The 26,195-nt window shown below is 39.8% G+C and overlaps 1 protein-coding gene across 1 annotated transcript in view; it reads right to left on the bottom strand.

Moving 5' to 3' along the window:
- Window positions 1–1,655: 1,655 nt before the first annotated feature.
- The window catches only part of CDHR1 (cadherin related family member 1), a 64,455-nt gene continuing 39,915 nt past the window's right edge, over window positions 1,656–26,195 (bottom strand). Inside the window, exons 13-17 of the mRNA XM_042459877.1 lie at window positions 19,809–19,973; window positions 14,700–14,767; window positions 10,235–10,463; window positions 8,907–9,161; window positions 1,656–2,210 (exon numbers count right to left, since the gene is read on the bottom strand). Coding sequence (XP_042315811.1) covers window positions 1,656–2,210; window positions 8,907–9,161; window positions 10,235–10,463; window positions 14,700–14,767; window positions 19,809–19,973 — 1,272 coding nt within the window. The remainder of the gene's footprint in view (window positions 2,211–8,906; window positions 9,162–10,234; window positions 10,464–14,699; window positions 14,768–19,808; window positions 19,974–26,195) is intronic.

Raw genomic sequence — 26,195 nt, 5'->3', positions numbered from 1 at the left:
AAGAACTGTAGATGTCTTCTTCTTTCGAATTATCTCAACAAAAATGACTTGCATCTCTGTGAAGACAGTTTATATGTGGGAGATAAGACAATACTTTCTGTTCCCTGCTATATTTTATTGTTCCACCTGTTTCATGACAGAGGACGGGTATGTTTTACTCAGCAGATTAATTTACATTAGTTTTTTTAAAGCCACAATACAACTTTCCAAGAAACAAATTGATGTAGTAGAGAAGTCTCAATCTGTCAGTGAGAGCAAAAGGATGACAAGTTACTTTGCCCAAAGGAGGCAGTTTCAGTGGCAGCACTGTTGTTTATGTATCCATGTGTATATTATTTGCTGTGCTATTTTCTCCCACAAATGCCCTGAATGAGGCCTGCCAAAGGAAAATAACTGCTAGGATGCAACTACTCGACCATCTGGTACTGCTGGCCAGAGAATATAAGTCCAGCCACTGTAAAATGCTAAGCCCAGTAGCAAATGGGTCCAACTGGGAGTAAAAACATTTTCATTCCATGAAAAAAATTTAAAAATTTAGACTGTTTGATTAAACTGTATATCACTGTCAAAATATTGAGACATTTCAATACTTTTATGTTGACGTGAATGACAATTTAACCAAAAATGTAGTGTTTTCTTTATTTTTTCCATTTTGGGCGAAACTATGCTTCCATACGTTAAGACTCCTACCCATCTCTCTTTGAGAGCAGGTAGTTCATTTCCCTGGATATCATTCTGGTTCAAGTTTGTAAGCATGTTCCAATCCAGAGTCATGTAAAAGGAAAGACAGCTGACCAAGCCAGCCTGCTCACATTGGAAGAAGCTTATGAATTCAGATATGTTGCTTCACGAGCTGTTGAAAAAGACACAGTGACCTACTAGGACCCTAAGTGCACTTACTTAGAAGTAAGTCCCTTTCAAGTGAAGGCATCCCTTCTAGCCCTTTTCAGCTTTGATTGTCTCTCTGCCCCTTCTGTCCTCAACACAACTTTGTACTGATGCAAACATCATACATCTTTCAAAAACTGGATCTATCATGCCTCACTTGGGTCATATCAGTCTCTTTGCTTAAAGTCTGTATGATTAGGCATGGTATCCTTTTTATCCATTTCTGGGCTAGATTTAACAGTATCTCCATATTCTAGCTGGAGCACATAAATATCTGAGATAGATCCAGAATCTACCAAATTTCAATGCTCAACGTTTGGAGACTGATAGAATACAGGGTGGCCATAGGCCTTTTGAAACTTTCTTGGTTATAGCTGGAGCTAGGTCAAGGTTTTTAAATATTTCAAACTGGGTCTTTTTTTTTTTAACTTAAAACAAATAGTGCTCAAAATCAGAACAAACTGGCATTTTGGCATAACACAAGAAACAGACTTTGCAAAAATAATCTGGATAAAAGGTAACACAACATGCATCCTACATTTCCACAATGCTATAGATGAAACAATTCCACAGTAAAATAGGATGCATCCTGGCATGCAGTGCAAGTGAATGACGGTGAAATACTGATATGAAATAGTGAGCACTTGTAGTGTGTGGGATGATGGAGCATTGGTATAAAATGCAAAAGAACAAATAGCATCATGTACCTGGTGACACACACACACACACACATACTTGACATGCAGCTTTTTGAGCACAGATATGCATTAAACCTGCGGCTGACCAACAACTGCATTTCTCATTTCAAACCTCTGCTTGAGCTCTGACACAAGAGCATTGTGTGACATGCAAATGGTGCCTCTTTTCTTTGTCGGCTTGCTTACAACCTTGGGACTCAACAGTCCTGATACTGTGGGCACTCTCCATTCAGGGGCACTAGTCTTGAAAGCTGGGGCTGGAGGCAGGGCTGGCGCAGCAGGTGGTGGTGGAGGCGGTGGCACCTGGAAGTTGTTATTGCTGTTCTCATTCTGCAGGCTCTTGGTATCCTCCTGAACAGCAAACTTCTCCGCAGCACTGCTGGATCGCTTGAATTTCAGCCACTCCATCCTTATTGTCCTAGGTTGATAGTTCTGTCTTTTTTTAATGATCCGTCGCACTGGCATGATTTTGTTGGATCTTTTATTGCGCCAGAACATGGCAGTAGAGATCAAGATGGTGATCACCACCATCACCCCCATGACACCAGCTAGCACTCCTAAGGCTTTCATGGGGTTATCTTTTGTTTGCATCAAAAAGGCGGCCATAGGCCCTTTGTGAAGAGTCTGTAAAAGAGTACAAAGAGAACATGTGACTTACTCTGGGGCATAGACAGAGACTGCACTTTCATTTGTCCAAAATATGTGACAACCAGGGTTGACCACTTTACCCACACCCTATCTCCAATTTGGCATTTAAAATTCAGTTCTAATATCAGGCAATCTTCATACAGTATTGAACTGTAATGATCAAATAGCTAGGCTTTCACATAGGATGTTACAATAAAGTTTTGAACCACTCATATGAAATACTGTAGAATCTGTTCTTTGCAAGTGGAAGCAAAACCACTGAAAGCCCTAGAACGTGCAGCCAAGGAATATCTATACTCCAAATTGATTTAACAGTTCCTCCTCTTCCCATGGCAATTTGGGAACACTAGCTTTGTGAGAAAGCTATAGAGATTTCTAACAGTTGAGCATGCTCAACACAAACACAAATTACAATTCCCAGGATTCTTTTAAGAGATGCCATCTCAGTGAAAGTTCCATCACTCTGAGATAATTTCCGAGGAAACAGATATACTGAAGGTGGCCATTATTCTTTAAGGTGTATTTCCCCCCAAAGCAAAACAGCATTAGTAATGGGCTTTTCTCAGCCACTTGCTGAATTTTCAATTGAAATTGTTTTAAGGGTGCTGAGTCAGTTTTTAAAGGGCAGACACTGAGCATGTTCTGTTTTCTAGTACTCTTTTACAGACATTACAAAAACAAAACAAACCACTTCAGGGTTTCTGAGGTAAAGAAACTGAGCTGAACAGGTTTCTTTAAAAAAAATCATTTTCATTAAAAAAATTCCAAGAGTAAAATAAGAAGTAATATAAGTCTTTATATATGGCATATTAAGGACAAATGAATAAACAGTTCATTTAGCAGTTTAGCACACAGTACGCCGTGGCGGCCCCCGTTTAATTTTCCTGATTTTGGCCAGAGGATGAAGCCGGGATCTTTTCACACTTTTCCAATACATGATGGTGGAGATCACCATGGTTAAAGAAATGGTGGAAATAATGCCACTTGAGCAAATCCCAAATATTGTCCATGGACGCTTCTTGAGGCCTAAAATATAGGATCTTACCCTTGATTTGATCTGAAAATGTCAAAAAATAATTTTTAAAAAATCAATCAACTTACAATCTACTATCATTAAAGAAGCTAGTGACTCTGCACCCTCCACCCCCTTTTTTAGTGTAGCCTTGCTGCTGAGGCAGCACTTGATATACGTGGAGTTTCACAAGAAAACTGAGAGCAAGAAGCATTATTTTGATTACAAACTTAAGGATTACCTATGTAATACTGATCAATGGGTGTCTGAAATGACACATGGTAATAAGATAAACAGAATAAATAGATGATTAGAGAAAGGAAAAACAGAACCAAAGAAGGTGTTTATAGCTATTATTGTTGCAATCCTCTCATGTATGGGTGCTAAGGAATTCAGTATGGTAGAGGTAGGCAACTGCTGAGAGGGGTACATGTCCCCTTCCAGCACCCCTCTGGTGGGCTACACTTCTGCAATCTGCAAGGGGACCTGCATTGAGCAGATGCACCTACATGCACCACTCATTTTCAAAAGGGTGCTATGTCCTTTTTGTTTCCTTTCTTACTTTTCTGCAAGCTACCGCTTTCTGCAAGCTACTGCTTTCTGCCAGCTACCCTTGCTGCCATCTCTCAGCATTTGCCACTAGAGGTAGCCGCCTCACTTTACTTAATGGTAATGTTGGCCTTGCTAGCAGCATGAAGTTACACAGATGCAACTGCACACATTATTTAAGTTTTAGAGTGTGACTAAGTCCATGTCAATAGGAGTGTTTTCCCACTGATTTGATTCATATAGAATCAAGGTTTCCCACATTTGCTGGAGGTGGGAGCAGACTCATTATATATCCACTTTTGTTCTCTGAATCAGGTTATTCATGATGAGCTTTATAAACTATTCACTCTGCATACAAAGGAGTCTGTGCAGAGCAAAACACCTTCAGCATTAGATACAGAGCAACAATAGTTTCTTCAGTGTTGCTGTGCATCCATGGTACACAATAAGAATTCTCTTGTCCAGTTTAAATGAGTGATGAGGCTATGTGTGAGTTAACTATCCAGGTGTTGTTGTTGATACAGCAGTCATTTCATTTGAAACTGCATTGCTGCCTGCATTGCTTGAGCACATTGTGAGGAGCCTTTAAAACAAAATGGAAGCTGAATGCTTCACTGCCTTTAGAGCCTAAGGCGGGTTACAGGCCGCCGCCGTTTGCTCCATGCGGGAGCCGCAGCAGCCACACCGCGCGGCTACCCCACGGACCGAAAAAGAAGCTCCAAAATGGAGCTTCTTTAAGTGGCACCTCTATGACGTCGTGAGGCGCCAGGGGCGGACTCATGACGTCATAGACGCCACAACACGTGCAGACGCACAGCGTCCGATATGTAAATATGGCAGCCGCCGTGTGGAACGGCCGCCGCCATATTGTACGTACAGAATACGTACTAGGGTTAGGGGGGTGCGGAAGCACCGCCCCTTCCTAACTCTAGTACATATTCATTACGTACTAAATGGCGGTGTGTAACCTGCCATAAGTTATCCTGCTTGATTACCACAAGATGGCATGAAGGTCTCGGTTTTAGATGGCTTAAAGCAAAAGAAAAAACAGACAAAATCATCACTCCCACCTTGGCCACCTTGATATGGACTTATGCCAGAAAACAAGTAGGGGTCAGTGTGGCTGAGCTAAATCTGTCAGACCTCTCAGTGGCTTCTGAAACTACACTATCCTTTTGGATAATCTGTCTTTGTTGGGAACTGAGGGCCAAAACAGATGGCCCTGAATAGGCGGCTTGACACCGCCCCTTTAAATGCTGGGTTGGGGCCATGACAACTACATGCTACCCCCAATCAGGCTTTTCCCCTGCACAAAAAGAAGTGGCAAAATGCCACTCCTTTTAGAGCCAGCAAAAAGCTGGCTTTTCCACTATTGCTGCAGCTTTGCGGCATTCCTGCAGTGTGCGGCATATAAATGCCATGCGGCCAGAGCACCACAAAACTGCCTCCCATGTGGTCAGGTGGGCGGTGTGATGCTGGCTTGGGGACAGTTTCAGAGAGTGCAGCATGTAAATGTCATACTCTGATGCTCCCACCAAGCTGGCACAAAGGGGTGGTCTGTTTCACCTTTGAAAGTGCAGGGATGCTGTGATTTTGATCATAAGTTGAGGTCTGATTTGTGAAGGCAACACTGGGACTATTACTTGGCCCTGTGGCATTTATGCTTCGGAGTTCCAAAGGATACTTGTCCCCTTGGCCCCATGCTTTTGAATCACTATCTATATGAAACAATTTGTTTATAAACCACAATCTTTCCTAGACAGACACAATCTGATAATCATTCATGGGCTGAAAACCACTCTGTTTGACCATCAAGTATACGTGAGGCTATCTCTGAACACGGTCAGAAACTGCTTGTAGTCTTAAATGCAACTGCTAGGCTAATGACTGAAACCTTAAGAATTGTACTGGTATAAATCAAAGTTTTGGCACTTTTCTTTAATACTTGATATGGCTTGAATGACATTTGGAAATCCTCCTTTGGGTGTTCCCAGGGTCAGATGTGAGGTGGGTGGCAACTGGAGGAGGGGATACTCATTTGTGAGATATTTGTTATGTCGTTCCTCCTCCAGAGTAGAGTATGTAGAGAGATCTTGTAGCACCTTTGAGACTAACTGAAAGAAAGATGTTGGCAGCATGAGTTTTCATAGACTAAAGTCTACTTGCTCAGATGCATATGGTGGAGTGGAAGTCAGGGACATATATATATATATATATATATATATATATATATATATGTGTGTGTGTGTGTGTGTGTGTGTGTGTGTGTATATATATATATATATATATATATATATATGCCATTAGTATGTGAGAACGTCAATTCCTCCAGAGATGTTAGTCTAGTTGCAATGTTAATTACTAAGATTTTTCTGTTTCCCCAAACCTTTAACTACATGACATATTTTGTACAACTGCACAATATACTGCTCTTTGATGTTTTATGATGCAATTGTTTTATATATTTTTGTGTATCTGTGAATCATCCTCAAAATTTCTGAAAAGATGAACAATGAATGAATGAACAAATAAAGGAAAGAAAAAACACATTCACATTATTGAGGATTTGCTCTTATCCATGGTAGCTAAGTGGAATATCCATGTACACAAGCAGTTTACCTCTTATTACCACATTCTGCAAATAAAGCAATCTCTAGCACACGGAAGAGTGTGGTCACTGTCTCAGGTGGCAGATTGTTGGGAGCAGCAGTATTCCTTCAGAATTCCCCAACTGCTATGTTCAGGATGGACATTCAGAGGTGAGGAATATGTAGTCCTCTAGCTATTGTGGGACTATAGCCATGTCTGCACTGGACAGGATACTCTAGTGGGTAGCCCAGAGTATAGTGGCACCACAGTTGCCCTGATCTGCCCCCATTACCTCAACCTTCGTATCTGCACTGCAACAGCTGTCTGTACTAGCATCCTACCAAGTGAATAGGATGATGCCAGAATGGGCTGGGGGAATGGACAATTTGGGCCATGCAGACAAGGCTTCCTACTCGTATCACCCCAACCACTGACTGTGTTGGCTGGAATTGGTGGCAATTGGGATCTACCAGCATCCTGGTCTCTAAAGTGACTATTGTTGTTGCTATTGTTGTTGTATGCCTTTAAGTCATTTCCAACTTCTGGTGACCCCAAGGAAAACCTATCTTAGAGTTTCCTTGGCAAGTTTCTTCAGAACGGGTTTGCCATTGCCACCCTCTGAGGCTGAAAGAGTGTGAGTTGCCCAAGATCACCCAGTGGGTTTCCAAGGCCTAGCCAGGATTTGAACCCTAGTCTCCCAGTGTACTAGTCGTGTGCCCAAATCATTACATCACACTGCCACTCAGCTAAGTGACTGTCATCCCTTCTAATCCCTCCAGTCTTAATGAATGCATTAATAACTGTCAACAAACTCATGCAGCATGGTTGTTGCAGGGGATCAGGGACCACTCTAGTGGTTCCAGGCGACAGAAAACTGAGCTTTAAAATTTTGTCATAAAAATATATGTAATCAAAGACAGAAGAAAGTAAATAACATATGTTCTTTGGCACATTTTTTTATTTGGTTTGTAATCAATAGCACTTTCCTATAATAATAGAATCTGTTAAATTAAAATGCCTTGGGATCTTTTTTTTATCACCATATTGTTCCAACAGCAAGAGATCTTTTGATGCATGAAACTGCCAAACCTAGCCTCAAGGCATCCATCTCGAAGGGAGCAGCCTCGCACTAATTGCAGTGGTAAATGTTAATCAAAAATATGGCTGTTTAATTACTCAACGTGATTAACACTGCTGGACACCTCTAGTTACGTTGTCAAAGAAGCCCTTCCTTCAAAAGGGAAAACAGTGGCTCAGTTTGTAGGAAGCAGAGGGGTGGGTCAGATACAATGAAAGAGGAACAGATGCAGTCAGTGACAGCCTGAGCATAATTCAAAGAGGACATCTCATTCACATACTGTTGGTTTTGATCATGCCATTTCCACCTGAAACGATTCTGCAAGTGACATATGCTGATATTTTTTTCCTAAAAAAAAATTAAATCAGTCTTAAAGAGGGAGGCCATGTATGGGTTATTGTCCCATGGTTACAGGGGTAAATTCAGTTACCATGAAGACTGAGTAAGAGGGTAAAAAGCAAAAGAACATAGTCTAAAAAGACTAGGGAACGAAGCTTTACAATCCATTTTGAAAGCTACTGCTGAGGAAATTTTATGTAATATATTGAAGACTAGAGGATGAGAGCTAGCATGGTGGAATGGTTGGCATGTTGGACTATGATTTGGGAGCACAAGGTTCAAATTCCCATTCAGCGATGGAAACCCATGGAGTGACTTTGAGCAAGTCACACTCCCAGTTTCAGAAGAAGGCAAAGGTAAACCCTTTCTCAACAAATCTTGCAAAGAAAATCCCATGATAGGTCACTGTAGGGTTGCCATAAGATGGAAATGACTTGAAGGTTCACAACATGGGGATAGGAGCTTCAGGGCAACCCCTGGAGATTCTAAATTCAGGTAGTAATAAAGTGAGGCTCATTTCAAAAACCTTCATTATTTATTTGCAAGATTTAGTGAATGAAAGGACCCGAACAGACAGGACAAAATAAAACTGATTCAGGACACTTTGGAAGTATGCTGTTTAAATGACACATGCATCTTAAGAGGCTAGAAGCTGTGCCAAAGCCATGCTCCAGTCCTTTGGTGTGGCTTCCGGCCTCATTTAAACAGCGTATCTCCAAAGTGACCCAAAGCAGCTTTATTTTGGCCTGTCTGTTTGGGCCCAAAATCAGTATTTTAAAACAGGCTGCTTCATAGAGTCTTGCTCACTGGTATTGATTGAAATGAGATCATATTTTGTGGTCTGGGTTATCTTGAAGGTAATTGGCAGAAGTGAATATTCACAAAGGAGAGAATTTCCTTACTAGACCCTAGCAGTTATATCATTGAGAGAAAAAAACCTGTCAGTTCCCAACTGACAGTATTCCCTTCCTCCTGTCAACCCAATTCAATATACTGTATTTAATAGAAGCATTTTGCAATGGTGCATTACTCATTGGCCTTTGTTTTTCAGTTACAAATCTTGGTCCCACATTTGCCATTTCTCCTTTGTATTCTGTTCTCTTACCTCTTCTGTGATATCAATTTTCAGGACCGCTGTGGTACTAAATGAAGGAGAGCCACGATCTTTGGCTTGGACTACCACCGACCATATGCAATCTTTGTTATTGGTGATGTTGTGAATGATGTCCAAGGACCTTATGTACGATTTCAGCTTTATTTCCCCAGTGCTTTGATCTATATCAAATACATTAGCTGGATCTGCTTGCATAATCGAATAGTCAACTATGTTATTGGGTTCTTCTGCATCTTGGTCTATTGCCTATGTTTTTTGTGGAAAGTGAGAGGAAACAAACAAACAAACAAACAAACAAAGTGTTAATGTCTGTTTTGACAAGGTCAAGCAAAATAATTAATCTGATACTTAAGGAAGAGTACCTCTCCTCCCACAAAAACAAAATACACCTGGATTATGACTTGGATTTTGCAGTTTTATATTTCTGAAATGGTTTCTAGATGTGAATTGGATGGAGCAAAATACAGAGACATGTTTTCATATTTCACTGTGTAAAACAAAATGGTTGAAAGATTTCTCTTTTTCAGATCTTACTGCCTCCTTCTCCCATAAAACCTTTTTTTAAATTTGAGAAATTTTGCAATGTTGCAATGATGATTTGTTAGAGTGAAGAAATGTTGCCAGTCCATGATTGCAATTTTTTCCCCACAAAGGGAAATCATACTAATAGTTTCACACATTTCTGGATGTTATTGGAAATGCATTATAATGGCCCGTTACAAACGGGCATAAAGTTTCTAACCCTAATACGGACTGAGTCCATCCAAAATGGCGGTGCCTGTTCCACACAGGGGCTGCCATCTTTACGTAGTGGACACACTGTGTCCACACGTCGTGCCGCGCATATAATTCTGTGAGTGTGCCATTGGTGCCTCGCGGCATCATATCCGTGCCACAAAGAGAAGCACCATTTTGGCGCTTCTTATTTGCAGCGCGGAGGAGCCTTGCGGTTTGGACGCTGGGGCTCCTCCGCGCTGCAAATGATGGCTCCGGCAGACCACCCCTTCTGGGCGGTCTGTAACGCACCTATGAAACTTAACTTCACAATAAAATCATCACATTATATACATTAGCCAAATATACAATACTTATATGTATCATGACTCAAGAGCCAGTGTAGTGTAGTACTTTGAGCATTGAATTACAACTCTGGAAACTAGAGTTTGTATTCTCAGGCAGCCATGGAGTCCCACTGGGTGCTCTTGGGCAAGTAACATACTCTCTGCCCCAGAAAACTCCATGATAGGTTCATCTTAGGGTTAACTTAAGTCAGAAACAACCCAAAGGAATATAACAACAAAAGGAAGTACATGACTCACCTCCACTTTCACTGGAGATCCAATAATCATAGTTTTTTCCTGAATGTTCTCATTGAACTCTGGGGAATGGTCATTAACATCCAGTACAGTAATAAAGACTTCAGCTAAACTGTATTTCCCTTCATTATCTTCTGCCTTCACATAGAAGTTGTATTTGGAGATTATTTCTGCATCTAATGTAGCCCATGGCTGAGTGTAGATAATCCCAGTGGATGGATGAATGAGAAATCTGAAAAACAAAATAGGTAGGATTAAGTTTATCGACTACAAAGAAGAGCATGGAAGGAAGGGCAAATTCTTTTGTTCAGAGCTATCATTTTCAGAACAGTTTATTCCACTCACTGTTATATTGGCTCTAGTTCCAATAATACTTGAATAGATGGAAATTATTTGTTAACTGATTTATTTATAAATCCTGTTAGCCCCTTCTCTATAAAACAATTAGAGCAACACACAGTAAAACAAAATTAATTGATTGAACGCATCTGTACAAAACAGTTTATATCAATAGCAACAAAATATCCATATTTAAAATCAAGCTCAACTCAAAAGCCCAACATTTCAGTCACCATTCAGGATAGAGAACACATTAAATTTCACAAAAAAATGCACAAAGATGGAGTACTTCTTTTGGGCAACAAGCTCCATAGGGACAATGCCAAGGCTGAAGGATCTGCATGTTTGGGCCTTCTAAGTTCTAAATTCAGTAAAAAGAGTGCATAAAAATCAAGTTACAACTGCTGGCATGTGTGGGAAGGCAAGTTACATATGTATTCCCATACATAAAAAAATTATTTTGTATACCTTTGGCAGTGTTTCCTTCTCTTTTATTGTTTTATTCTATCAAGTGCCATATACCCTGATGACAATATAAATAGAATGACAACAACAGAAACAACGAGGCGTTTCCTAAATTGTATAGGGGACAAGCTGTGTTTTTGTTCCTATAAATAAGTACTAGCACCACCTTAAACTGGGGCCAAAAACCAGTAAGAAATCATATGGATACCCTAAAATTGATCCTACTCTTCTGTGTGTCCATTCTTGGTAAATTCAGGCTTATATGGACACTTCTCAGTTTCTTCAGTGTGAGGACATTGGTTAGGATTCTTAGACATTAGATGAGATTCCTTGTATCTTGTATTAGGTGATTCTCTGAATTTACAGTTTATTAGCTGCATATGGCTTGTACTTTCTTTGGAGAGTACTTTGTAATATTTTGTAAGATAGCATGTCTCAGAGGATTTGCTTTTAAAATCATGTGCTGAGAGGTAGGAGATGTTAGGAGACCCCAGGCAGGCAAGCAGACAGGCAGGAAGGCAGATGTCTCTCATATATTTTCCTGCTTGGTTGATACATTTATTTTATGCTATAACTAGTTTTGTAATATTTTATTTAGGAATAAAATATTCCTAAATAAAATATTATATTTTAATATCATATTTGTAATATTTTGTGGAAGCACAATATTATTGATTCCTCTGGGTATGTTGTTGCTGCTGTTGTTATATCTACGCAATGTATTCTATGTTTTAATTGTTTTGTTAAAATGCACTTGTAAGAAAGTAAAATTCATAATGACCTATCTGCCAGTCTTGAACCTTGCCTCTCCCTCTTAAAAACAGTTCCAGGGGGTTTGTCCAACTCACATGCTATTATGAAAAACCTTACATCTATCCACAGCCTGATCCCCAGTTGCTGAAGGCAGTGGTTCTCAACCTTTGCTCATTCAGATATCTAGGACCTTAACTCCCCAAACCCTTATCTAGTATGACCAAAGGTCAGGAATTCTGGAAAACATCTGGAGGACCAAAGATTGACAACCAGAGGCTTAAGAGATGCACAGCTATGTAGCTAAAGGCAAGAACAGTTGTAAATCAAAATTCACAATAGTCAATACAGAAAAATTCAGTGCAACATTGATGTGTTTAGCTGTAATGCTAAGTATTAAACAAGATCTCTAGGGTCTCTTTGTCTGGCAAAGAAATGAGAGTGGAGATTTATTGTCTGAGATTTCAAATTTCATATTTTTAATCCACTTTGCTTATATTTCTTGTTAACAGTTTTTATACTTGCGAGTGACACAGTACAGTGGATTTCCTTCCACAACACTGAAAAAGAGAACTGCACATTTATGCAGTTGGTTTTCAGAGAGAGAGAGAGAGAGAGAGAGAGAGAGAGAGAGAGAGAGTCAGTCATGCCCTAAATAAAGTAAGACTGAGACTTTCAGAACACCAGCATAAGAATCATGATGCACACAATATTTGGCAGTTTTTGTTAGTTTTACTGAACAGTTCATCAGATCTCATTTACAACAAGAATGGGAGAAGACTCTATTTCCCTCTGCTCCTCCAATTTATACAGAGTTATTCTCTGGTACGTTTGGACTATCCTAGACCAGAAATGCAGGAGGATTTTAGGTTAAATGCCTATAAGATTGAATCCTTATCCCAGAGGCAGCAAGTAAAGGGAAATGTTAAGTCTTATCTAGAAAGATGGGGTGGGTGGGAGGAAGCTTCTAGAAATATTAAGACCTTCCAGTTCTTTTGGTTTGATTTTACATGCATATTCATGGTTTGCCATCCAAACTCTTCCTTGAATGATCTCAGATTCCCTCCCTTGTGTTCTTCTTTCTTCCTTTGACACTGATTATGTGTTCCATCTTAACTCAAGCAATATTTCAGGAGTTATAACCAAAAGTGTTAAAGTACTTTATCAATGTTACACTAGTTTAGCATTAGGATAATTTTCTTTTATTGCTAGCATTCCCCTTTCTCTCTATTCATCTCTATGGAATCTGGATCCTGGAAACAATAGCTGTGTGGCATCCATCTTAGCTAGTTCTGGAATAACACAGACAGCCATAAAGCGGTACATTTCATTATGAAAAATACTGGGTTAATGTCAGGAGTTCCCTGGAAATACTTTAAGATGGGTAATAGATGTAGATCTCCAAAGTAAAAGTAGTTTTTATCAGACCAGAACTTGGAACTTTCAGGGACTTTTTTCTTCACCTTGACAAGCTCTTAGTTACACATGTACATTCAGTACATTTAAAATGACAAGCTTAGTTTATCTAAAAGATGTTATATGGGATCTGACTGAATGAGAGAGTGTTCTATATTGTTTACAGCTGGATTAGGAAAAACAGATTCTAGTTCACACTGAACCATGAAGTTCACTCAGGCCCAAAACAGATGGGTGAAAACAGGGACATAGACCGGATTTTGGGAAGGGGGGGGGGTGTCCAGACTAAGTGTCACCATTATAATGGGGCTTGGGTGTGGCGGCGTGGCAGCACATACCATTCATTGTATCTAACGGAAGGGGGCGGACCCCTGGACTCCCCCCCCCCCTTGGCTACTTACCTGGTCAAAAGTACCACCTTCGGGCTGATCCATGGGGGCACGGTGTTCAGATGACACATGCCCCCAGATCGGACCAAAGTTGCACTGTGGCCACCTAAAGCATCCCAAAACCGGTGCAAAAAGGAGTGTAAAAGAAGCACTCCTTGCTGACAGTCCAATGAGGACTGCAGCAGCAGCCAGCATTGGGATTGCGCTGCTTGGACACTGCAGTCCTGCACCAAATAGAGAGCAATCAGGGCTGGAGCACTCTGGATGCTCCATTTGCCCCGTCTGCTTGAGGCCCCAGTGATCTTGGGCCCATCATCCTGATTTACCTCACTGGTTTATTGTGAAGGTAAAACGGGGAAGAAAAAAAATGCAGTTGAAGGAAAACTGGCTAATAAATAACATTAACATAAATGATTACGGGGTAGGAAAATAGTGTTTGTATACATGTGAACAGTAGTGGCAATATGTTCTATTCCAGGCATCTTCTTCTACATTTTTATTATCAACCATCTGGGTGTGTGCAACTAATACTGAGTGAAGTCTTCTCTAGTCAACCTGTTTCAGTGAAAATGTGGGAGATAATGAGTCACTCTTGCCACTGTTTTGTGTGTGCCTGACCCCAATTGTTTCAGGGTTCTGCTGACAGAAGCAGTAAAATCATGGTCCCTAGTTATTTGTAAAAACTAAGTGGGAGAATGGTGATGAACATAGCGTGTCTATGCGGGGGGGGGATCCTATTCCATCTCAAAAGAAATTCTGACCACCCCCATGACATTTGCCTTAAGTCCCCACATTTCCATCATTGGAAGAACTTAAAACTTTAGCCATGCATATAGAAATACTGTACAGTTTAGACATCCAAAGAAAAGGTTTGGTCAAAGTAACCAAAGGGATGCAAATGCAGTGAATATAAAATAGTACTTAATATAGCAACTAACATGCACTTCCTCTAAGGGATGATTATGATTTTGTTTGAAGCTGTTTTACCAGAACACTACTTTTATTCTCTTGTTCCTTCCCAAAGACTCCCCCAAAGTATTCAAACATATTCCTTTAAAATAATCATTAAGCAAGATTTATATATCTATATCTATTTATCTAATACTTACAGATCTGCTCCCGTGCCATAAATGGAGTATTTTGTTTCACCCCACAGTCCTGAATCTGGGTCTGTAGCCTTAAAAAGAGAATTGGGGTGGGGGTAAGCATCTGATTGATTAAAATGGAAATGAAACCAACTTTCTTACACACTATGCAGATGTGAGTGCACTGAAGATGGAACAAGAGATTACATGGAAAATAAAAGGAGATAGTTCCCAGGGGGAAAAATCATTCATTCATTCATTCATTCATTCATTCAGTCAGTCAGTCAGTCATTCCAGCCTGGGATCCAATCTGGCTAACACAGCTAAAAACAAGGGCTGAGATCCTGCATCAGAGACTTTGTAGCTATGCTCCATCTCCTGATCTGACCTCCTAACCCCACTTTAAAACCCAGTTAGCCACCCTGAACAGTGGAGTTTGGTGGTACTGGTGAGTGGGGCTGTGAGGGTTCTCTGGGTCCCCCTCCTACTTTCGCCTGATCCAGATGGGACCCTTTGAGATCACCTTTCTTCTACTTAACTTGACTCAACCACCTGTGGATTTTAATCCTCTCTCTTTAGCAATTCAGTGTTGCTGGGCTTCCACTGACACTTCCCTTGCCAACCCTAGGAAAGAGCTAACTAGAGCCAAGGTATGCGTAAAAAGAATGTGAGAGAGACAGTGTACTTTTAAAGAAAAGAACTTTATTCTAAGCAAAGAAATTCTATAGCAAATTGATATCTCTTGCATGAAGGACATCTTTTTTCCAGGTATAGATGAGAAATTATGTTACAAACAGATTGAATAATTTTGGCCAAATCAGGAAAAAGAATTACAAAAACCTTGACGTGACTAGTTAATATACACTCTTTATTCTACTCACAGATCAGATGGAATTTGTTGTTCTTGATCTTTAGGAAGTAACTGGGAGTCTGGAATCCCTTGTCCCATCTCAACCAGTTACTCAGGGATACAGTAGCATCCATCACCCAAACCCCCTTGTTAAAGCTTACCTCATGGTCTGTTTAAAGAGAGCCAGAGACCTTTGTGGTGCTTCAGGCTTCTAAAATAACCTCTGCTCAGAAGCATCTCGAAAGTTCATGCTTCTGCCCAATTGCCCATCTCATTGGTAATTGTTATCTCACCGCAATTGTAAAATGTAATTGTACCTCTTCCTATATTTAACCCTTTGTTATCTGGGAAGAAGGCTCTAATAATGGAAAGGAATCCCATTTATCACAGTGACACTGCAAGATAATGTGACCAGCCTCCTCCCACCAATGTGAAACAGTGCAGTTAAGGGGTCCCAGCATCTGCTTCTCACACCATCACTTGCTGGTTGCTTCATCCTGCTTATATCATCCTGCAGTGCCGCCCTCTCAGAACTCCCTTGCTCAGGATGGCTGCCTGACTTTTATGGCGAGTTTCAGAGGCATTTACAATTATGGCAATGATACCACAGTCATAAATGGAAATGAAAATGGTCTTGAACAAAATGGTCTTGGCCTGCCAGTTAAATGATAGCAGAGAGGACAGTCTAGCCTCCTGTGGTAGGTAATTCTACAGGGTGGAAGCAGCTTTGGGTTTCTGGTGGAGAAGTGGCTAGAGTCAAAGTTAACCGCCCTCCCTGATCTTTGCTCTCCAAATAGCCACCTCAAACAGGCTGCTTCAAACATGCTTGTAGATGCAAATGTGCACCTGTAACCTTTTTCTGGAAAGAAAAATTGTGTTTGTGTATTTCAAAATTGTTGAGAGGATTATGGCTTCAGAGGTTTGTGAAATATTATAATATGCCTGAGGATCAGGTTCCAGTGTCCATTAACTTGGACCCAAGTCAAAAACTATGCAAAGAAATAGATGACAGTTTAACCCAAATTCTTTGAACTAGCAGCATAAACTTGTCTGGCCACTTGGTGGCTCTCTTCACTTGAGATAGATGTTATTACCATTAGGTCAAGGACTGCAAAAATAGGAAATGTTCCTTGTTCCATCTATATTGTCTACTAACAAAATGCCGATGCATTATGGAGGTTGGGAAGTTAGGAAATAAAACCAGTTCCTGAAAATCATGCCTTTTCTGTTTGTCACTTATCTGCAGCTGGTGTGTCTTTAATTCTTATAAGCTATTCTAGTTAAACAATACATGAGGTAGAGAAACTATGCAGTGCAAAAGTGGATAAATCTATGCCAAACAGATGCATGGGCTTTGCATTTGCTGCATTTGTATGTCTACTGGCAAAGAATTCTGGGAATTGTAGCTTGGTGAGGTACAGAGACTTTTAAAAATATTGGTTTGAATTTTGTTGGTTAGTCCCAACTAGAGTAGAGCAATTGAATCAATGGTTGAATGGTGGGAATTATCAGATGTGGGATGTCCCATCCCTGTCCTGTCATGCTCCCATCCTTTCTGTCCAATCGTGGGAAGGACTTTCAGACAGGATTTGCACTTATCCCATCGGGGAAGCGTGAATGATGGTGATCACATGAAAGGCTTTCAGATGAAGTTTCACAGATCTCATCATTATCCCACCATTCACCTGTCATTAAAGCAACATTGGCCAGCATTTTGCATTAATGGAAGTTTGCGTTAATGCAATGCGGCTTTAATGACAGGTTTATGTTGATATCGGTGCTACAATTTGAAAGCCTTCCACACCATCACAGCCACGGATGGGTTAAGGATAGTATAAGGACAGGGGAGTGATTTCGTATTTATCTCATTGCCATGTGAAAATCTACTCCAAGCCAACACATCAAGCCAATTGATTTAATGGCTCTACTCCAGTTGGAATTAATAATAGGATTTAGGCCATTATTATCAGGGCTCCATAGAGCCTTCCAACCACAAAAAGACAAATAATGACAGCTAGAAATTCATACTGCAGATATGCTTTCGGTAACACAGATATTCATGAAAGGGTCAGAGGACATTGGTAATTTGATGTGTTACACAGTCAAACTGTCAAAGAGTCAAACTATTGTGTTATATAGTCAAACTGTCATACTGAATATGCTGTATGATCAGGACATACCCATAAAAACTTTCTACTTTAAGATAATTATCCAGGGAATATTTCATATAAAATACTCCCTATATCTATTATTTTCTCTGTACTAGACTCTTTTTTCATGTTTTAGAATATAGAGGAAATTGTTGGATGAAATTCAGTGGCCTGTTCAGTTTCGAGTGGTAACTCTAATATACTGTTTCTTCTGTGTGAGTCTTGGCACATTATTATAACTTACAGATCAGATGTATATTGCAGCAATTTAGCCAGTGCATTTCTGCTTGTCATAGAAGTTCCAGACTTTGTTGCACCATGTCATACCTTCTGATGAATTAAAATTTAATTTGAATGTTCATTTTAGTTTGATTTTTTTACTTAGAATAATAAAAGATGCTACTGTCAATGCATGAATACCCAGTGTTTCTGGGATTTTTTATAATGAACCTACTGGGATGGGTGGAAAACAATCTAGGGAATAAGTATTAGGGAGTAAATCTGTACTTAGGACAGATTTTATTGTTAAAACAAAATATGGAGAAACAGATTGGTTCCTAATTGGCAAGGGGGGGGGGTCAGGCAAGGCCCCATTCTATCACCCTATTAGTTCACTTCTATGCAGAAAATATCACATAAACAGCAGGTTTAGACTCAGAAGAAGAAAGAGTGAAGAAGGAACATTAACAATGTAAGATATACTAATGATGCTGTACTACTAGCAGAAAAAAAATCATAGGTCTGAAACAATAACCAAGGAAGATCAAGGAAGAAAGTGTAGTGGGAGATGAAGAGATGAAACAGACTGCCCAAAAGGGGCAGATTGGGCCGCCCTGAAGCCACTTGCCCTGAGCTGTGGCAACTGCATGCATGCGGCCCCAATCCAGCCCATCACCACTGTTTCAAAGTGGCTTGATGTGATAATCTTTGCATTATTGCACAATATTGACAGGAGCATACCATTATGATCCCATCTTTTTTTGCCAGTCTGACAAAGTCTTATGACAAATTAAAATAGTTAGAGTTTCCATACCAAGGATCTTACATTGATTATCATGGAGACTACAGTCAAGTTATCAGAAAAAAAATCTAGGAATGGGAATAGCAGCTATGAAAAAAATAGACAAGATCCTAAAGATGAAAGATATACAACTGAGCACTAAAGTTAGAATTGTCCAAGCTATCGTATTCCCATCTCCATGCACAGATGTCAGAACTGGACAGTGAAGAAAGCACACAGGAAGAAAATTAACTCATTTGAGAAATTGTGTTGGGAAAGAGTGCTGTAGATACTGTGGATAAACAAAAATAAAAATAAATGTGTCCTCAAATAGATCAAGCCTGAACTTTCCCTGGAAGCCAAGATGAGCAAACTGAGACTGTCATACTTTGGCCACATCATGAGAAGGCATGACTCATTAGAAAAGACCATAATGTTAGGAAAGGTGGAGGGAAACAGGAAGACCACACACCAGATGGCTAGATTCAATCAGGGAGATCATAGGCCTGAGTTTACAGGATCTCAGCAGAGCAGTGGAGAACAGGGGATCTTAGACGTGTCTCCTACACAGGGTTACCATGATTCAGGGTTGACTCAAGGGAACTTACCAACAAAAACAACAACAAATGTAAATCTTTGTAAATTTTATTTTTGAAAGCCAGAATGAATAATTTTACCACTTTTCTCCTTGCCGCAAGAAAGTTGTTGAAAACTGCCATTTTCAAAGACTGTTATTGGGAATTACTATTTTTAAAAACATTATTGTGGGGTTTCATTCAGAAAATGGGGCTTTCTGTGTGTCAAAATCACATTTCCTATGCAGGAAATAATATTATCTGTGCAGAAAAGTTATTTTATTTACAAATAATGCTGTTTGCTGTGCAACGCCCCCCCCCCACATGCTTTATAGGTGTGTGTGTGTGTGTGTGTGTGTGTGTGTGTAGAATAAGTCCCAAACTGTGACTTCTCACCCTTCTAGGATTCTCCTCACCAAGATTTCCTGATATTTGACCAGTCTGGTTTTTGATCATTTCATTTTTTCTCATCCCTAATAATGACAGATATTGAGATAGTAATGAACTAAGAGCAAATCGATTGATGAGTGAGCATGAGTATCATGGAATAAAACTTACTGTTACAGCCACTACATTGGATCCACCAGGAGAATTCTCTGGAATCCTAGCGATGTAGTAATCAGAGGAAAATTTGGGGACATTATCATTGGTATCCAATAGACGGATCACAATATCAGCTGTTGAACTAAACTTCTCAGGTGTGTTGACTTCTATTGCAAGAAGCTAGAAAGGTAAGTGGAGAATTACCATGGTGAGAGTTAGAAAGGCAGGGAAAAATTATATAGCAACTTTATTTTTAAGGGTACAGGTTTTTTATAAGAAAATCATACATAACAAAGCATTTTAACAAACAATAAGAGAAGATGCAACATACTTCACACAGAATCAAAATAAAGTAACAACCTTAAAAGGGTTTGCAAAGTTGACTGCTAAATTGGCTGCTAAAACTTTAGCCACTTTCCCCCTATATATTGCTTGAGTAGCCACTGTTGGGACTAAAGGTTTCAGCACAGTTTAATCTGTAGGACAGAATTAGGCAACTCCCACATCTCTAACCACTAGCCAGCCAGGCAGGAGCTACTGTTAGTGGATGCCACTGGGTTGTAATGTGACTGTTGCATCAACATGAAGTCTCACAAAAAAGGATACTATGTGATAATTGGGCACAGGAAAAAAGAAGGAGGAAAAGGTGTTGATTGATATGTTAAACAACAATACACCAGAGCAGGTTATGTGATAATAAAACATATTAAGCTAGAAGAAAAAGTGCAGAAAAGTTAAAAAGATTTATATGAGTTAACCTTCATTCCCAGCTGATCCCTAACTTAAAGCCAAGATGTAAAGGGATCTTTTAGCATCTTTGAGACTAACCGTGCAAGAAATTGTCCCATAAGCTTTTGTAGACTTGTACTTGGAAGCCATTGTTTTTGTTCAGCCACTGTTGATGGATTGGAGTTTGTGTCTTTCTGGCATGCTATACATATTAGAACATTGGTTAACATCCAGCCTCATTAGGGGCCGGTACAGATGGCCCTAAAATGGTGGCTTGATGCTGCCCCTTTGAGTGTTGAATCGGGGCTGTGGCAACCACATGCCATTGCCCCAGTTGGGTGTTTTGGGAGTGGAAAAAAGCTGTCCTTTCCTCTGCAGCAGCGGCTCTTCTTTGCAGCATGTGGCATCTGAATGCATGTGGCATCTGAATGCATGCTGCTGGAATGCCCCAACACTGTCTGCCATCTGGGCGGACGGGTGGCGTGACACCGGCTTGGGGGCAGCATCTGGGGAGGTGTCATCTAAACGCCATGCCCCCACGCTGCCCTCAAGCCGTGGCATACTGCCAGTCTGTTTTGCCCCTAGGATGCTCTTAGCCAGTTTAACATAGCTCCTTTCTGGTTCCCAGCCTGCATATACCACATTCCAAAATCCCTCCACCATTCACAGCAATAGCAATAGCAATAGCAATAGCAGGCAAGCAAGAGGTAGCAAGTATATTTCTATACCGCTCATACGTGCACTTAAGCATTCACAATGTGTAAGCTAATTGCCCCCAACAAGCTAGGTACTCATTTTAGTGACCTATGGAAGGATGCAAGGCTGAGTTGACTTTGGAGCCCCGTGAATGTGAGAAGCTGCCATGCCAACATTTAACCACTGCACTACCAGGGTTCCCTTCATATGCTCATCCACACACCCTGGCCTTAGCCAACATCTTTCCCCCTGCCTTTGTCACACAATTATCATAGTTAAAATTGAACTTGTTGCTTTATCACCATTCCCTCAAGTTTTGAATTTCTATAGTTATTCATATAGTCTGATTACAAAGGTCCTTCTTGGGCACCAGTTCATTCATCTGAGGTAGTAGACCAAGACTATGAAAGGTTATGCTACCACTTCTTTTGAACAGTTTGTCTCAAAGGGGTTACCATATTTCTTTGCATACTGGTATTCCAGACTAACAGGTCTATGGAGTTTATCATGCTGGTGTTGATATCGACATTAAAGAGAGACTAAAGCACATTTAAAGCATCTTGTAAATGAAGAGGAAATGGCAAGTAATTGCATGAATGATTATCACATGCAATTGCATATAAAGTGATATCGGAAATGCACTGTCGCTGAAATCTCGAAAGTAAAAAGATGTGCACTAATACTTCTTTGTGACCACTTTAATGGCAGGTTTCGTGCGACATCATAACAATGTCCTTATGCGTAATAACGCTATTTTTCCAGGATATTCATGGGATAAACTCCAGATCTCCTTCATGTGATAAAGTCCTATGGCTCAGAATTAAAGCCAAGATGTTAGTGATCTCTGCCTAACTACCCTCTCCCACATTCATTTGAATCCATTTGAATATTTGATCACACTACAGTGGTTTGAAGGTAAGACTTTCACTATGCCTTACATTCATACCATTTTACCAAATTATGAGATGTTTTGTTTAGCCATGAGGATTGTTGAATGTTCTTAGGCCATTTAATACCAACAAACCCACTGGACAAGATTCTTGGGAGGATAAAATAGGACAATTTTATGTTCAGCAACAAATGTTCCTTGAAGGTAAGCTGAGTGATTAATGAACAAAAATGAAGAGTAGCAATTATGAAAGTAATTGGGTAGGGAATCTTGTTTGGGTAGGGAAAGCACATCCTTGATCCTGTGGTCTGGTTTTGTTTATCCATTGTCCCCACTGGAATTTCTAGAAGGAAATTCTTCTTGACCAGAGTAGGCATTAGAAACTGGTTTTGCAAAGCTTTGCTTTAGATTGTTTCTTTTGCAATTTATAACATGACTCACCATCCTGACAGAAGCTCTTCTTTTCCCGGAAATGTCCTACATTTCAACCTCTTGTTTGGGATCTGGGAGGAATGCCAAAATTTCTCCTATTTTGAGCCATAAAACTATCATCTTGTATCATCAGGTGCCTCAGCAGGCAAGCAAGAGGTAGCTCAACAGATTTATTACTGCTGTCACTCTTTCAAAAATATAGCCTAATGACTACAGGAAAACTGTTTCCTGCATCAGTGTGGCGAACGAAAGGAGGATGAGTTGGCAAGGTTGCAAGCTGCCGAGACACTAACTTGAGCAGCATGATCCCAGTATATTAGGAGGGGAAGGGGTGAGAACATTATTGCTGACCATGTAGTGGGTTTTGTGTGTGTGTGTGTGTTTTCTGATGGAAAGGAAATGAGGAGGATCTGAGTTACTGAAGCAGATCAGCAGCACCAAGAGGACAGGGGAGTGAAAGTCTGCAATTTGGGTTGAGGAAGAAGCAGGAGGGATAAGAGAGCAAATGAGAAAACTAAAAATGAAAATAATAATTTAAATGTTGATTCAGTCAAGGGTTTGTTGCTATTAAAGTACAGTTTTAAGCATTTGCTTTGCTCAGAGTTCTACAAGTATATTACAAGCCAAGATAAGTTCATCAGAAAAATAGGTTGAGTACATAATAAAATATAGTATACGTAATATAGCTGTAAATAAACAATATGAAATTAATGTATATATTAGTGTTTTTAGCTTTTATTGGATAATCTCCTACATTTTTCTTGAATGTCCTACATTTTGCTGTATCTTATCCTCCTTTGAGGTTATGACATCTGGTCAGTCTGCATGCTGAGCCATTCAGATTTCATATTATGTTACCTTACTGATAGCACTACATGTATTCAGTGTTAAAATATTTAATATCCTACACACATGCAATCAAAATTCCGCATCAAGTAACCTAAATTGTATGAGCTGTACAAATTATCCAAAATGAGAAAATTATTATACTGCCTGTTATAATTAATTATTTAAAGAAATATGCAGGGCAGAAAAGCTGCTCTGACTTTTATTATTTAGTCACTTCCCTCTGATCTTTAGAAAGTGTCATTCACATGTTGTCAATATCAATTTTTTAATTTATTTTTTAAATTTTAAATTTTATTGAATTTTAAATACATAAACTACTCTACATATTAAACACAAATACCATTTTTTCAATCATACATTTTAGTATCTTACTTTCCTAAAAAAAACAAACTTTGAAAACTAATACTTTCCGAAACTATGGGCCTGTACAGACAGGCCAAAATAAAGCTGCTTTAAGTCACTTTGGAAGTATGCTGATTAAATGATGCCTGCATCCTAAGAGGCCAGAAGCTGTGCTAAAGCTGTGGTTGAGTCCTTAGGACTGGAGTGTGCCTTTGGCGTGACTTCTGGCCTCTTAGGACACATGCATCATTTAAACAGTATACCTCCAAAGTGACCTGAAGCAGCTTTATTTTGGCCTGTCTGTATGGGCTTATATTTGTCACCACAATAGTACTTCTCTTCACCCAGAGAATCATTATGCACAACATACTATATACACTGCTTCCAAAATTGATTCAAGACCTGTGGATTGCCCAGTTCCTGCTAGCCACTGCTGCTTCCAAGTATCTACTGCCACCTCTGCAGTGCCTTTGCTATGTTGTTCCCACTGTTTTTTTCAACCAGCTGAAGATGCTAAAACTATGATGTAAAAGCAGAACTTTAAAAATGTACTTGCTTGGACTGCAGCTCTGGCTTGTACTACAACATGGTCAGCCTAGACGGTGCTGAGAATTATAATCCAAAATGTAATTTTCCATAACTCTGTGTAAAGACTAGAGGAGTCAAGGAATAATCAAAGATTGTGGTGGTAGCATGAAGTGTGTGTATGGGGTATCTCATAGGCTATGCACACAGTCTGGAGTAGGGCCAGAAACTTCCTGACTGACTGAACAGAAGTGAGCAAAAGTGACTGCCAGCATTTAAAATCTGAACCCCAATTTTCAAGGCATCAAGCCCTGAAATAATGCTTCTAGCTCGAATCAAATAGGGATGTGTTTAGGTCAGTGGTTCTCTAACTGTGGGGCAGGACCCCTAGGGAGGCTTGAGAGTTGCTCCAGAGGAGTGCAAGATTTGGATGCCTTGATCACCTCTCCTCTTCCCAAATATTTTCTTTCCTGGAGGGGAAGAGAGATAGAAGGAGGGAATTGGAGGATCTGACAGAGGTAGGAGGAGCAGGAGCAGAAGCTATTTCCTTACAAAAGGTTAAAATGGGAATATACATGAATGTGTGAATGGAAATTCACAACTTAAACAAAATATTTTTATTCATATATTATGTTGAGTGGGGAGGGGCTCAATGTCTGCTTGTAGATGTAAAGGGGGTCATAGAGGGAAAAATTAGAACCATTGGGTTGGGTGATATAAATCACTAGAGAAAGCTGCTCATCAAACTCTCAATTAAGAACAATCAAGTATTAGAGACTGGCATAAATAAGGCCGTCTAAAATTAACATTGCATAATCTATAACTCTTAGCTAAGAACTATAGACCAACTGACAGATAGCTGCAAGCCCTCTCTCCATAAAGTGGAGGGGGGGGGGAGGAAATCCATATTTTTAATATAAAATTACATCTGCAAATCTGGTTCCCAACAATGTTAGTGAGGATTTTCCTACTTGCGCCCACTAAATAGTGACTTTCTCTCTTACTACATTTCTTACCAAAACATTTTGAATCTGGAAAAAGGCTATATATTTTCTAACAAAGCCCTTTGGCGTTTATCTTGAATCAAGTTCCGATAATAATAGTAATAACAGTTTTGCTCAAGACAGAGTGTGCAATCTCTTAAGTAAAAAGAAACACATTCTTTTCTCTTTTTAATTACTTCCTTTGATGTTTACAGCAGCAATGTTAATCATGCTGAATTCTATTAGTATTCATGAGGCCACACCATGTAATTTCTCTACCATGCATACTTGGCCAAGGCTTCGTAACCCTCTGTTATTCTTCTAGTTTTAGTAAGAATAATTATATGTTGCATTCCATTTGCACCTGCTTAATCTAAATCCAGTGAATTTGGGGATCAAAGGTCATGAGAAGTTCAAAAAGAGCCAAAAATAGTCAATTCCAGTTCTTAAAAGTTAGACAGATATATTCATAGAGTCATAAAAACACAGAAGCTTAAAGTTGGAAAAGACCAGAACAACTAAAGCACTCCCGAAAGCCGGCGATCCAACCTTCATTTAAAGAAAGAAAATTCACCATATACTGAGGAAGTCTAGCCTACTGTTAAACAGTTCTTATAGTATAGAAGCTCTTCCTAATGTTTAGATGGAATCTCTTCTCTTGTAACTTGAATTCTCTCCCTCTCCCTCTTTGCTTCATCTTCTACATGACATCTCTTCAGATATTTAAAGGAGTTTATCACACGGGAGGAATTTCTTTTAATTTCGAATGAAAAGAAAGTGGGCCCAGAACTCATTCACATGAATTTGCTAGTTCCGTGATTTTACGTGAATTCAAATTGTGTTCGAACTGACTCCTCATTGCCCAAAAATAGCTTGCCATTGCCCAAAATTGCATGTGACCACCTCTCACGGAATAACGTGAAACCCCATGATTGTGTTTGAACTGACTTCCCATTG

This window comes from Sceloporus undulatus, chromosome 3 (assembly GCF_019175285.1).
Source record: "Sceloporus undulatus isolate JIND9_A2432 ecotype Alabama chromosome 3, SceUnd_v1.1, whole genome shotgun sequence".
Taxonomy (NCBI): Eukaryota; Metazoa; Chordata; class Lepidosauria; order Squamata; family Phrynosomatidae; genus Sceloporus; species Sceloporus undulatus.
Note: the sequence above shows the minus strand (reverse complement) of the source record. Positions and strands in the feature narration are given on the sequence as shown.